The sequence below is a fragment of the Nanorana parkeri genome, unplaced genomic scaffold (assembly GCF_000935625.1).
Source record: "Nanorana parkeri isolate BGI_ZX_2015 unplaced genomic scaffold, ASM93562v1 scaffold181, whole genome shotgun sequence".
In the NCBI taxonomy this organism is placed as follows: domain Eukaryota; kingdom Metazoa; phylum Chordata; class Amphibia; order Anura; family Dicroglossidae; genus Nanorana; species Nanorana parkeri.
The window spans coordinates 857320-873207 of NW_017306449.1; the positions used below are offsets into that span (position 1 = coordinate 857320).

Here is a 15888-nt window from a genome sequence, read left to right on the forward strand (position 1 = left end):
ATCTGGGTCCAAAAGAGGGACTGTCCTTTGTATATATGTTAATTACAACAGGGGAGAGTTGTATAATGGTATACCTTCATCTTTAGGACCACATTGGTGCTTCTGTTGCTAGTGTCACTAGCTGAATATATGAAATGCAACTTCCACTTTCTCTAATTGATGTCACTCACTTGATATAATGTTCCCTGACATACATATTGATGTGTTTGCATTAATTCTTATTTGAAAATCCCCCTTAAAAAATACTCACGTTGACCCATTTCCCATTGCATCTCTGGAGGGATGTCACTGTGCCTTGAAATCTCGAGAGCATGCACTCCAGCCTAGTAAGGAAGAACCTTTCTAAGCGACTAGCTCTCTTGGGAAGCACAGTGACACCTCCCGGAAGTGTTTTTTTTTTCTACAATCTTTATTTCTCAATGACTATTTAATGCACTGCTTTAGCACAAGGCTTGTAAAATACATGCTAATATAGTCTGCATTTATACGCTTTTGGGAATGCAAATCTGCATGGTATATAATAGAACAGATAGAACATGCATACGATTAGTTGTGCATAGCTCAGAACTGTCTGCTTGATGTTAGACCTGCCCAGATTGTGACATAAAGGATCGAGGAGTGGCTTAGATTAACGGCCATGACTTCAGGAATCAGAACATGGCTTTGGCGAGGGGATTTGAATGATAGCATCTACCAGAAGCTTTTTTGTATTTCTAGGGTAGTTTTGTCTCTTTTTGTTACCTGAAGCAGCACTGCCTATTCTGTGAGGAAGCTAAATCTACAACCTCAAAAGCCCCCCTGCTCAAAAATGTGTCTATTCCTGATATGCTCAACAAAGAAAGAATGCATGGATACATATTGTACAATGCTATACTGTTTCCTCTAATTCTCATAGTGGAAGAGACAGCTCAGTAGCTGGCATGCAACCTGGGCGATTCAGGAGTAATATTTTTGTGTTCACTTTGAATACCTAATAATGTGCAGACTAATTTAAAAAAAGGGATTGAATGCAACTTCCCTGACCTAAATGAAAACTGTATTTCATAGTAAGTTGAACCCTGCGGCATGATACATTTACTTCAGCAGTGGGAACATGGATAGTTTCCATGTGCTGGTGCTAAGCATCAGAATGACAGTAGGATAGGATTTCCCCCCCCCCGAGACTCAACCCTTAAAGTAAGCCCTCCAAATTAAACCATCACTAAACCCCATCCTTAACACCTGAGCACCAAAATGAGTTCTTAACAATAATGCTCCCTATTGATAACAATGAAAACCCAATTGTTTTTGTTTTAGATAGTCATAGAAGAAATAAACACTTACATTAAGTTTTTATCAGAATTCACTTTGCTTACCATGACAGCAGGAAAATAAATGAAAAGAGATCACCGTGACAGGAAGTCACAAACACTAATAATAACTCCATAGAAAACAAAACTCTCACCAAATTCACTGCTTGTGGCTGGTGCATTGCAAATACTGTGAGGATACAATTTGGCTGTTTGCATACAATCTTAAGCTCTTTTTACATTAAGCTGTTCACATTAAATGTTTTAGAATTGTAATAAAATAGTTAAATGTGAATACCTTTTGGTATGTTTTATCAAATGACTCAAAATCTTCAGAATATGTTGGCATAGAGAGAGTCTTGTAGTATGGGAAGTTTGGGGGAAAACGATTAACATCTAAGTCATTTTTTGTACGTTAAGCCACATTAAGCTCCCCAAAAAACAAGCTTAATGTCACTCATTTGCCTTGTGGGTAACCAGAATCCATGAAACTTCCAGGATAGGTTTGGGAAGCTGAGAACTTGGGTTGTGCAAAGTTTTAAGGCAATTGATTGAGGTTTAGGCACATTATGGTACATTAAGCTACATTAAGCCATTTTCACATTAAATGTTTTAGGATGTCCCGCTAAAGAGGTCATAGATGGGTTGTTTTAAAGCTATTTTAACTGCTTGTTAGGGATATAAAAATGATTGAATGCCCATAGCCTAGGCACAGGTGCACTTTAAGAGGCACAGTACACTTGAGCCCCCTTGCACACTAGTGTAGTGTGTGAAAACGCACACCATTGTGTGATTTTGCGCATGTTCACAAGCTACACTAGTATGCATAGGGACTTTAATGTAGTTTTCTCTTTTGGTGCCATTCATTGTTAATGTCACACCAAACACAAGCAAGACACATGGGTTTTTACATGGAGAAATGTATGAAAACGTGTGGTTAAAAAAGTGTGAAGCTCAAAGAGAGCTTCTTTGTCACATTTGTCACACGTAGGGCAGCCCGTTGAAATGAATAGGCTGCCCTATGAGTGATGTGTGTCAAACGCACATAAACACAATGTGCAATGTTGTGCCTTGCAAGTGTGAATGGTGTTGCCACTGCCCATACAATATCCATATACTGAATAGTTCATCTGAAATAGGCAAGCAAGTCAAGGGAATTTCCTTATTTGTTTTTCTTTTTAATTTTTAAAGGACCATTTTTATTATGAAATACAGGAGAATAGTTTTTATTTGTTCTATTGTTTTATATCATTTTGTTTTATTATTGTTTATTGTATATTAAAAAATTTATAAACCTATATGGTGGGATATTGTGGAATCCACACAGGTACGTTATCATTTCTGGAAGTTCTACAGGATCTTGAAACTGGTTTAGATGTGATTTTATCTTCATATACCTTTGTTTTAGAAAAATGCAAAGTGTAAAAAACATTATTTAAAAAAGGTCCTTCACAGCGTAGGTCATCATTGAAAAACATGCACATTTTTGCCCAAATAAACTACCTTGCACACTGTTTATGTAATACCCTTCACCACTATATCATACAAATGCCAGTGCACATTACAACAACAGACCCAGGATATGTCTGCGACGATGTATGATCTCTTAGACTAGGTTATCCGACAAATGGACCCTAATTCGTTTGCAACGGGTTATTTATTTTTGCTTAAAGTGTATCTCTAGGCAAAACCTTTTTTTTTTTAGCTTTGTATAGAGTGGGGTAGGGATAGAACATCAGTCAAGTTTGTATTGCTTTCTGAATCCCCATTGGAAAGATTCACTCTAATTGTACTGCTGACCATTGTCACTGACACAGGAAATTAGGGGAAATCCAAAATGTTAGAGTTGTCTGCAGAAAAAGAGGTGAGGGGAAATCTTCTAACGGGGGAACCTGTTCCGGGACTAACTGTCTAAGCTCAGAATTCCCCTCAATTTGGCAGGTATCCACTAACTTCCTATTGTGTCTCTGTAGGAATATATGGAGAAATAATTTGGATCATTAATAGCAGATGCATGCTCAGCTTTGGGTTGGTAGAAGATTGCCCCCTTGGACACTGTGAGGACACAGCTGAGAAATGAACCCTGCTACACTGCACCCAAGTGGAGAAACCAAATGTAGACAGCGTTGCTTGTAAATGTTGCTGCTTTCACCTGTCGGTAATGACAGTAACGTTTTTAACTTGTGAGGTGTAAACTTATCAGATTTAAACCTAAATGATATTTATCTATGGACTCCAGCCAAGCCTTTTGAAGTGCTTGATTGAAAGTACATAAAACTGGCTATGCAGTAAGATATATGATGAACACCCTTTGTTGGCTTTGGTAGCTAAGCTAAATTCAGATCTCATAGACAACTATAAAGAGAATGATCAGAACCTGAAGGGACAAAGTACGAGGATAAATGAAGGACAAGCCTTAGGTGGGGCCTTATTATAATGCAGATTTAACTCTTATGATCACGGTGATTTATTGCCTTGTACTCCTCTGTAATTTTTTAAATATAATTACAACACTTTGCTGGCTAGAACAGCGTTTGTAAGTTGTAGGATATATAAATACGGTAAGGTGTTAGGACTAGTAAAGGATGTACTTTCTGAATTAAAGCAACCTATTTTAAGAGTTACCTCTTAAACCTAAATTACACGTTGGTTTATATAAGAAAAAAAAAATATTATTGATGAACAAATATGTGAATATTTCATATAGTGGCGATCAATATTATCCAGGATACAGCTCCCTTCTTGTCCAGTAATCGCACTGATAAAACACTGAAACTGTCAAATCTGTCAAGTCTAAAATGAAAGCTAAAATAACACAACTCCACCTGAAAGTCACAGCAGAGCTCAGACTAAGAGAAGGAAAAGCAGTACAAAGAGCTAATAAATGGTGCTGCAGCTCTCTTGTGTTAACAATGAGTATGCTGGTAAGAGGGCTGCGCCATGTGGCAGGGCTGTGTAAACTTCATCAATGAATGAGCAGCCTTTTCAAACTTTTTAAATCTGTACTGCCTGTTATGGGACAACTGTCTCCAAATTGTGCTACTCCATTGTCACCCTGTTGCATATGCCCTGGTGGAGACAACAATCAGCCGTGCTTGCACAAATGGCACAGGCAGGGTCCACAGTTGTCATTATCAAGAAGTTGGTCAAAAGCAATGATGTGCAGCTGAGGCTGAAAGAAGCTGGAGGAGATCAGCAGCACTAAGAGAAGTGAAAATGTATTTCATGAAAAAATATCTTCCAGTTAGAGGTTAGATCTACTTTAAACCGAGTGGATGTTTCAAATAAAGACACCTTTGCAATGACAGCACAAACTGACTAATTTAAGCTGGACATACACTGCTTAGGTTTTTAAAGGAACTTTCGTACAAAAGAACTTTCTTTAAACTTTCCAATAGTTAATGGGGTCAAATTGATGGAAAAAGTAGAAGGAGCAGGATGGAAACTTTTTCTCCAACGAACGGACATCTAACAGTGAATGTGGAGACACCTTTTTTTTCCCAAAGTCGAACATTAAAATCAAACATAATTTTGATTAACTTTTTTTAAGCGTCTGATAGATTCATCGGGTGGTAACGAGAGATCTTACATACAAACATTCTTTCAAAAATCTACCAGTGTATGGCCAGCTTTAGTCATCACCACCACACATTTACGAATGTTGTTAGTATCGCATTAAATATGTAAAAATTTATTTTAGAGATGAGTGGTCTCAAGTATTTTCTCTCTAGAATAAGAACAGGTCTATAATGCAGACAGTTGGGAGACAAACATATGAATCTGCTTGGTGGCAGTTAAATAATGAGTGCATTTTACAACAAAGTGCATTTATCCTTTCTGCAGCCCCCCCTTCCCAATCCCTGACCAAAACAATCCTATCCCCCTTTGCACACATCTGTACTTGCAGGGATCCAACAGTAACAGTTGTTTACACCTGGTGCAGCAATGCTCCCTCTGCTGGCCACACCTGCACATTACACCCCCATAGACATCTATGGGGCTATCTTTCATTCAGGAGATGAATATGGCCAGTAGAAGAAGATTTGCGCAGTAGATGGCCCCAAACAAGGGAGCAGCAGCCCTTAAATCTTGGTAGGTATACATTTTCAGAGGGCGAGGGTGGGATCATTTAGGCCAGGGGATGGAGGCAAAAAGAATATGTGTACTTTGTCTTACAAGTGCACTTACCAAGTGAACACTCCAATCTGGAAGTCATACAGTATTATGTACAATTCATAAGGGAAATGGTATCATGGCACGAGCAGGTCATGTTTTCTTGTTACCTGTTTGCAAGTTCACCATCTCTTCTTCTAGCTGAGAGTAACTGTCCTTTTCAGTTTCCATGTGATCTCATAAAAGAAAACCTGTTCTTGTAATATCCATCAGTGAATTCGGGTGTGGGGGAGAGGGGATTGTGGATTTTTCTGTGAAAAAAGACAAAATAAATATTTCACTGGAACTGACAGTGTGATGTTACGCAAGTCTGAAAAATTATCTGAACGTACAATCCAATAATTTAGGATAGGTAAATATTTTTGTTAGGGATGCACTGATACCGGTTTTTCGGTATCAAGTACGGATATTTTTTCTGCGGTACTCACCAATACCGAATATTGATACCAGAGGTCCCATTAAGGAAGCCGGGCAGTGTGTAATGACTTGCCGCCCGGCTTACCGATTAGCAGGGAAGTCGTCTGCCAGCTCCCACGTCATCTTAGCATGAAGTCGGATTTCTGGCCAATCAGGAAGCCGGGGGCGGGTAATGACTCACTGCTCGGTTTCCTGATTGGCCAGCTTCCCGACCAATCAGGAAGCTGGGCAGCGTATCATTACACGCTGCCTGGCTTCCTGATTGGCCGGAAAACTGGCTCTATGCTCCACATCACTTGGTGATGAGAGAGCATTGAGCCGGCTTCCCAGCCAATCAGGAAGCTGGGGGGAGCGTCATTACCCGCCCCGGCTTCCTGATCAGGCGGGAAGCCAGCTCCATGCTCACTGGTGACGAGGGAGCATGGAGCAGGCTTCCAGGCAAATCAGGGAACTGGGCAATGTGTAATTTCGGTATTGGGCTAGGCATTGGGAGTACACGAAAATTCGAATCAGTAACAGCCCTAATTGGGAGCATTTGGGCAGGTACGAGCACTCGCCCCAAATTCTCGGTATCGGCACCGATACCCATACTAGTATCAGTATCGGTACAGCCCTAATTTCTGTCAAACTCTTTTTCATTGTGTTAGTAGAGTATGGAATAATTAAATCCACTGGCAGATTTAAGAAGTATTGCTAGGTAATTTTTGTTTTAAAGTTTTGGATAGAGAGGGACAGGGTTATACCAGGGGTGGGCAATTCCGGCCCTCCAGGTGTTGTGAAACTACATGTCTCATGAGACAATACAAAACTAACAGTTACAGGCATGACTCTCAGAGGCAGAGGCATGTTGGGATTTGTAGCTAAAGCCCACACCTGGGTTAGACCCTCTGTCAAACAAAAAACAAAATAGGTTTGGCTATACATACACTTTCACTGCACTTTCTGTTCTGCAAACACAATAGGAAGTGCGAGGAAATGTCTCAAAACACACTAAACATACTTAAATTGTCCTAATTGGGAAATCTTACCTCTATTCCCTTTCTGGTGACTCAAACATTCAAACTTTTGGATTTACCCCTTACTTTCTGTTTCAGAGACAATGGTCATCAGGAAAAATAGAGATCGAATCTTCCTAGTTATGCACTGGCCCTAATTTCCTGGTTTGGGGCGGTGCCTTTTCCTTGCAGGGTCCTATGGAGCTACCCTTGTTTGTGCTAGTAAGCTGTGTGTGTCTCCACAAATACACAGGAACAACAAAGCAAGACACTCCCCTCCCCCTGCTCTCCTCTCTTCTCCAGTCTAGTAGATGGAGAGCTGCTGCTCTGTCCATCTGCTTGTGAGCTTCTATTCAACCGGAAGTTCAGGGAAGCCAAGCTGAGAGTTGGAGCTGTTTGGAAACATGATGACTGTAAGTTTTTTAGGAAATTTTAGGAAATGCTTTGCTGAGCAATGTATATTTGCTTGATCTGTATTCGTTGTTGAAAAATGTTTGAGAGTTTATTACTATTTTTAGGGTACAGTAGTAATCAATGGGATATTGCTTTCAAGATGCAATTTGCAAAACATTAGAAGGGAATGACAGTCAGAGCTATAACTCCAGTAAACGAATATAATGTTTAATAGGTTTTTTTTTTAAGTGCAGCAGTAGTTACCAGTATTTTTCATGAAAGACTATATAACTGAAGTGATGCAGGAAATGAAGTAAGGCATAGGCTACTGAAAACTCTTAAAGGGGATATTACGAAAAGGTGTCATTTTTAAGGGGGCTTAATGAGCAGTTGGTCTATAGGCATTTGGTCGTCACCCAAAAAGCCAGATCAGGAGACTACCAACTAATGCTTATGGGCAAACAGTTGCTTTAATCACCCAGTGTACAAATATATTCTGGTTATCTCACTTGGTCATGTAAGTCATTGTTCTAAGAGTAGAGACAATAGGCTCAATTCCCCAAGCTATAATTACATTTATCTGCCAAAACAACTGTTATTTGCAGCAAAAATGAGAGTCGACGAATATGGAAAATAACAGCTGAAACAGCAAGAAAATGCAAGTCTCCTTTAACAGATTTAAATTTTATACATAGTTACATAGTATTTGAGGTTGAATAAAGACATAAGTCCATCAAGTCCAACCTATTGTGTGTGTGCATTTATGTTTGAGCAGGTGTGTGCGTGTGTTTTAGTCCATGTGCGATTTTGCTCTTAGGCGTACCTGTACCCCTATATGTTATGGTCTATGAGGAACGCATCCAAGAGTTTCTTGAATGATTCCACACTCTTAACTGCTATCACTTCCTGCGGCAGCGAGTTCCAGACCTTAACCGCTCTAACTGTGAAGTTAGATATATATATTTTTTAAATTAGAACATCTTTAAAATTATATAGAATTATAAAATGTATTGTAAAATAAATGCATTTTTGTTACAGCACTCGACGTGGCAAATAAGCAAATTCGCTGTAAATTCACCAGACAACCTGCCACACTATTACAGAGAAGGAGCAGACCGATAACTTAGCTTTCTCACAGATTAAGTTACTAATATCCAGATGCAAAGTAACTAGAAAGTAGACTATGAAATATTTCTTTAAATGGGAGATAAGCTAAAAAAGTGCTGAAAGTGTATGATGATATCAGGAATTTATTGTAGTGCTGATAGAAAAATCTAATGCTATAAGGTGAAATTTGATAGTTACCTCCAGGAAATGTGTGTAATATTGTACAAATGGATCAATCATACTTCTGTCAAATTTCCTGCTTTTATGATTTTAGTACAAAGCGAGGTCGTTAAAACTGAAGCATGCAAAAGTAGAAATGTTGGCTAAACGGGCCGATTCATTTTATAGTTGATTTTATGTGAAAAATATCCCTGTATTTTTCCTTCAGAATCCACTGCACCCATTGCATAACATTATGGAAGAGCCCTACAGATATAGATTTTCGCTGGCCAGGGCTAGGAATCCTGCTGAACTTATACATGTTGCATATGTCAGGTCTGTCCATAGAGAATAATAGCTTTCCGGTCACATGATGTGAGCTTAAAATGTATGTAGAGCCATAATATTTTTTTTTTATAGTTTTTGATAGAGTAAAGAAATATACAATCATCTGTCAGGTTTTTATTGTTGTATATGACCACTAAATAGCTTCACTCTTTCATTTAAAGTGGTGAGCATTGTCCTTTAAAGTGGTGAGCATTGTCAGCAAGAAAGAAAATTTAAATTTTTACAATAGCAGAAGTGAAACCTATATATCAAAAATGGGGCTGCATTCTATAAAAAAGATGAACAGTCTTAAGGGAGAATCTTGGAGTTTAAGACATTTGGGATATTTAGGTACATTTGGGATATTTAGGTATATACAAATAACTTTGTAATAACATTTGTACTAAGAATTGTATATGGGATATATAGGGCTAATATTCATGTATTCCATGTGATTTAAGAATCTCCTCCACAATTCCTGAAGAAGCAGTGCTTGTCACTGTGAAACGCAATAGCCATCTGATTTTATTAACTATTAAAACCACATAAACTAAAGACAGCCACAGACATTTGAGGACAGTTGGAAATCCATGTCTTATTCAGTCATCTTATATCTTTGTGGCCAGTTTTTCCCTCAAACTGGAGCACTCTAGGCCCACCAGCAATCCTCTTAAGGACAATGGCAGAGTGGAGCAGAGCCATGTGCAGACACTCCTGCCCCAAGGAAAACAATAACATATGGAAAATACTTTGTTCCTCAAGATGACCTATTCTAGGCCTTCACTCACTGTCCTATAGGCATTTGGTCGTCACCCAATCTGGGCAAAAAAAGCCAGATCAGAAGACCATCATCTAATGCTTATAGGCTGATTGGCTACTACTGTCCACAGCTCTATTTGTTCTTTTCTAAAGTTGCTTTTTAGTTAACCATTTGTGTTTCGGAATCAAATCTTGTTGGTTTTGTGCAACCTTGTTTTTTATGATAAGCAAGTGGTGGTCCGCCAGTTACATTTTGAGTACCTCGGATGCAACACCCTATTTCTATTTAAGACCCACAAAAAATTTAAATAATGTTTTTGCTCATTAGTGAACATGAATGGACTGTTTAAGCTCTTTGAGCTAGTTTTAGAGCTTCTTTTTGGTGCTGTTTGTAAGTACACAGTAGCAATGCCTAAGTTATGTACTGTATTGCTCTGTTGCAGGTTCTGCTTCATTCTCTGTTTGCACTGACATGAAATATGGGTAAAAGGGCAAAAAAAAACAATTTTTATCAATCTTTTTTTTTGTGCTTTGGTGGGTGAATGGGTGGCTATATAAAGTAAGTACATGCTTTTTACCATGTTTGTATAAGACCTCAATTAACAATAGGCAGAGAGTTCAACCAGGTAAAAGTAGTCTAAGGGAGGAGATGTGACTGAAATCTATTTTGCAGCTATTACAATAAAACAGAGATGGATGAGGCCCTGTTGACAGACTCCTTCATATTATTTATAGTCCTTGCCATCTTGGCCTGTAACCTGTAATCTGGCCTGTAATCTGTAAAGGAATGCAAACAGTGAAAGTGAGGCGCTGGGGTTGATTTACTAAAGGCACATAAACTGTTAATTTTTCAAGGGAATTTTACGTGGTGGTGAAAATCCACTTTGCAAAGAATACCCAATCACATGCATGGAAAATTAAAACTGATTTTTGCTTGCACACGATTGAATGATGGAAGTCAGAAGAGCTTCACCGCATTCGCTAAGATAAGGGAAAACGTCCTTACAAAGTAAACAGTCTATTTACCCTTAGTAAATCAACCCCCAATAAATTAGACCTTCTATGAGAAAAAGTATTGACATTCAATTGACATGGGTGGGTCAGACAACCAGTTGCCAGTTTAGGATATTTTAATGAGGATAGCAGAGATTAAAGGAAGCATTATAAATGATTTCCAATAGTTTGAAAGACTACAGGACTCATTTGTAAAAGTCAAAGTTATCTTTAACAGCCTGTGTTGCTCCACCAAATTGTCCCCTTTTATTCGCCCATAATCTAAAAGAATTTTTGATGTAGAGCCACACAGTTTAAAGAAATTCTTCCCTTAGGGCGGGAGCACATGGGTGGTTTGTAGCAGCTCAATCGCACCAATAAAATCTCCAGCAACTAATCTCCACACAAATGAAATATCCCAGATAGCAAGGATAACTTGCCACAAACTTGTGGCTGGGTTAAATTGTAATTCTTGTTAACTTGCTGCACACATTCCTGGCAAGCTGTAGACTTGCAGAATACTTGCAGCACAAGTTCTAGTTGACACTTTTTGAATTTGTAGCAAATTGGCTTGGCAAGTCTACAGTAAGAGTCCTGTAGGTCTTAGCAAGAGCTCTGCAAGTGTACAGCACTTTTGCAAAGCACGTTGATCTGGAGACTTGCAATGCAGACTTGGCAAGTCTAGCTATAGTTTAGCAGGTCATTTTCAAACTTGCAGCTGGGATATTGCACCCAAGTAGTAGCTAACTGCACTTGATTCCACAAAGCTCCAAATATATACAGTGAGTGCTTACTACATGCCACTTGTGAAGGTCACACCACATGAAGACATTTGTTCTACATGTGTAGTAATCAATGGCAAGTTTTAGCGATGAATCTGCAATAACTAGGAATCCCTAATCAATTGATATAATGTCTTGCTGGTAAAACTCATTTGCAGTATTATGCTGTAGAGGTCTGTACTAAACTAATAGTAATAGTTTGTGTGTCATCACGTTAACATTTTTAAAACCTAAAAACACAAAATGTCCCTTCCTGTACTTCTTTTTGAGCATGAGTGTAGTTGTAGGAGTTACCTTAAAATACACATTGCACTCTGCAGTTATACTTCATAAAACATGTTTTTTGTGCTTGTTTCTTTATTATCATAGCACGCATCCTATTTTTTGTTAAATATTAGCCACTTTCTCCATAACATTCATTATATGGAGTTTTACCAGTTGCAAAACACTAACTCTTCAATCTGTAATGAGGTCAATGTCATGCTCCAGGTGTTCCCACCGGCATACTTTGATTGGAATCCTGATAACAGGTTTATGAATTTAATTAAACTTTTTAACTTACATACTTAATGTTTTTAATGGGTACATTGGCAGTCTTGCATATCTTTACCTGTCATTTATCCAAATTTTGGTTTTATATACCGGTATGTTTTGACGTTTTTACATTTAGTGTTATTAATATTAGGATGTAGGAAATTAATAAAGAACAAAATTGCAATAACATTGAACTCAAGACAAACAGCTAATTACACAGATGAAATACATATATAAGGGCAGTTTTATCTGTCAATTGATATGAATCTCTGTCCAGCCAATTCTGAGATTACCCAGGCCTGAGACCTGATTTTTCTCTGGTGCAGTTCAGTAACACTTATAGGTCTCCTCTCCACAACCACCCTGTGACTGGACAGTGAAAGGTGAAGTAGCACATTGATGAGCTCCTCTCTGTCATTCTGCTCTCTCCTCCTATCAACATGTTCCTTGCACTGCAGCACAACTGACTGGCTCCTTGTGTTGCTTCTCCCTCTCCTAATTAGAACTCTACTGTACAGGGACTTCAAGAGGCTAATACCAAGAAAAATTCAGGTTACATTTAAAAAAAATAAATTTAGCCTGCATCTGACAGGCAGTCCGAACCTAATCATACATAGTACAATAACATGCGGTTCTGGATATATGATTGTCCCTGGACGCAGCATAGATGCATCAAGGGACAATCATCTATCCCAAACCGCATGTTATCGTACATGATTACACCACTGACAGATGCGGCCAATGTCACCCTGTCATTATCTTGAATGGGTACAGTGGCCACATCTGAATGGGGACACCTCGGATTTCTGCAGCAAAAATCCATAGGTCCTTGCTGCACAAATTCCTAAAAGCAGTTTGGGGACGAGTGTCCCCTGTGTGAAGTTGCCCTTAAAGGGTTATTAAACCCTTGCATGTTTTTGCGTATATTTACTGCTAACAAGCAGTAGATATATGCAAAAAAATTTTTTTAAAAACCTTTTCAAAAGGGTTTAAACTTACCTGTGTCTTCACCGCGCGCTCCCGTCCGAACATCCGAAGAGTCTCAGGCGACCGCAAAGGATCTAGGGGTGGGCGCATGCACACTTCGGATGTTCGGCCGGGAGACGAGGAGAGACACAAGGTAAGTCTATGGCTCAGCGTGCACCCGCATGCAGACACCGTGGGACATCAGAGAAGAGGAGGACAGAGGAGTCAGCGCTGGATCGGAGACCCGCACCAGCGCTGGAGGGACAGCTGAAAAGGACAGTAAGGAAGAAGATGATCGGATTAAGAGACATCATTTAAGGAAAGTCCCTACAGAAGGATTGGAAAGGGGGGGAAAAAGTTTGACTTTTATGTCACTTTAAGGATTGATTAATGAACACAGAGCTATGTTAATTTATGTCCCTTATAACTGCCTGGTGTTCAGCTTTAAGGTCATCTATTTTTAAGCACACCTTTACATATTTGCCCCTCAAGAAATGTGTTACAGTTGGTAAGCTTTTAAGTAATCCTGTTGTGAGAGAAATAACTGGGCTGACAATAACGATCTCCTGAAAATACTGGATGCCTGGCTGTTATGCTGACTAGCTTTAAAATGTTTTGACTCACTGACCCAATATAAATATGCACATGAAGAAGGTTGTCTGAAGATTCCATTTGCATACTTGTTTTAGGACAGTAATTAAGACTATTGAAGCATGCAAGCAAGATGATACCCAGACAACTAGAATTCTCAGAAGGAAAGTGCAACAATGGCAGCCCCTATGATTTTCCGCACAACATCCTTCTTTTAAAGTGAGCCTGTCGCATATAAACCAAGATTAGAGTATTATAGAACACAGAGCGCTCTCTGCTATGATCTGTGACTGGGCACTGCACATAATTAGTCAAGATCGGCTCAGAGTGAATTGTATATCTTATTGTATCAGTAATGCACACACACTAATGTTTAATTGGTGAACTTCTGCGAGTACTTTTTGTTGTTCACCTTAAAGGGAAACTCCAGGCACAACAGAACATTCAGTCATCAATATTGTACACTTTGTGAAAGGACTGTGCAGGTTCTGGCTCTAGGATTTTCCTACTCAGGGAAGGGAATTCCCACTTATGACAACTAACAAGGCTAATAAAGTGAATGCTGAATTCAATGTGGTGAACAATCTGATGAACGATGATGTAAGCATTTCACCCAATAATCTTTCGAGAACATTAGGATATAGCGCATATTGGGAAGTCAACTGTAGCCATTGTGTATGAGCCATTCAATTTCTGTAGCACAGGTGTACACTAAGTTTTACAAGCTTATCATCTGTCATCTATTAGCTGATTTACTAAAGCACTCATTTTTGTACAGAGGCAGATATGTTCAGCTTAAGGGGTGCTTTAAAATAGAACTTTCCCAGGAAACTGCTTCTCTTGGACATCATCATAAATTACACCAGTAAATCAACATTGTGGTGTAAGTTGACATAATTAAGCAAAGCTGCGACAGTTTACAAATATATACATTTGTCAGTATAATTATGGCCTATATACAGTATCAAAACAGGTCTCTCTGCCCTTTTTTCTTAACACCTTATGTTCTCTATAACAGATGGGGCGTAATAAGCAATGTGGCACCATACATATAAGTGTGCTTATATTGCAGCCCCCAATTATTAGTATTGATACATATTGGAGTGAATAAACTTTCCTACACAACGGCTCCTGTGTCTAGCTTAGCAGCCTATGCTTAAACAGAGTTAGATTGTCTACATAACTTGGTAAGATCCTACCTTATCTTGATGTCCTGTGACAGACACAATACTATGAAATTCAGTCCTACTACAGATACTGAACATCTCCACCTGTGGGCTAGTCTTAAATTTACAAAATGCCAGGAGAAGATACTGTAATAGAGCTACAGAGTTAATAGTTCTAACAATAGTTAAGCCTTTATATATAAAGTCCCAACATTTAAAGATTTCTAACAACTATTGTCATCAGTCACTGCTTCACCGGTGCTTACACTTTAATGTCCACAGTTATAACATTTCCACCACACACAGAAATGTGTGCCAGAAGCTGGTATAGCTAAAGCCCAAATCTTTTAATATAGTTTTGGACAAAGAAATGAGTAGTTAAAACCTCCTGTTCCAGAACCATGTCAGGAATTGAGGATAATTGAGAGGAAGTCCTGTCTTAGATAGTTGTTACAAGAATAGGTGACTCCTTTGGAAAATTACCCTTCACCTCTCTTTCTGATGACAACTGTAACATTTTGAATTCCCTGTCACTTTCTGTTTCAATGGTCCCCAGGACAAACACAGAGGGTGAATATTCACAGCCGGAAACAGCAATAAAAACCTAGGGTTTTAACACGTACACACTCTATCCAAAGCTAGAAAAAGTTTTGGCTTTAGATATTCTTTAACTTTATTGCCTGTTTTTTTTTGTTTATGTGAGGAAACTGGAGCATCTTGAGGGAAACCCTCAAAACATGAAAGAAGTATGTAAACCGTGGAATAGAATTTGAACCTAGGTCCACAAAGCTCTAAGGGCACTTAGCATGCTAATCCTACTGACACTTTCATGGTTTGCTGATTGTAATAGCTACCTGAAAAAGTATAAACTTTAGTATTAGTTTTAGCCCCTTTTATCTTTGCTATGAAAAGGTGGGGATTCAATGATTTCACCCATCCAAAGAAATCTGGGCCTGCATTAAACAGATGGTGTTAACTAGAGATGTTTTTTTTTATCTAGGGGCAACAATGTAATTTACCCAAGACCCTCCAAGATAGGATGCTCAAAATTTGAACATGGTAGTGAAGTCCAGGAAACGGGTTTATATGTGAGCAAGCCAGAGTCCTAAGATAACAAGGGTTTTCCAGATCTCTGCCAAGTTTAAATACCCAATAAGGACCTGGGGAATTTTAGACTATGGTGCAAATTACTCATATGGTAAATGAACTTTGAAAATACAAATATTTGTGATATATA

At 38.8% G+C, this 15888-nt stretch overlaps 1 protein-coding gene across 1 annotated transcript in view; it reads right to left on the reverse strand.

Moving 5' to 3' along the window:
• Nucleotides 1–5688, reverse strand: part of FOXN1 (forkhead box N1) — a 60178-nt gene extending 54490 nt beyond the window's left edge. Inside the window, exon 1 of the mRNA XM_018555008.1 lies at nucleotides 5573–5688. Within this exon, the coding sequence (XP_018410510.1) occupies nucleotides 5573–5633 (61 nt within the window). The 5' untranslated portion in view covers nucleotides 5634–5688. The remainder of the gene's footprint in view (nucleotides 1–5572) is intronic.
• Between the last annotated feature and the right edge of the window lie 10200 nt (nucleotides 5689–15888).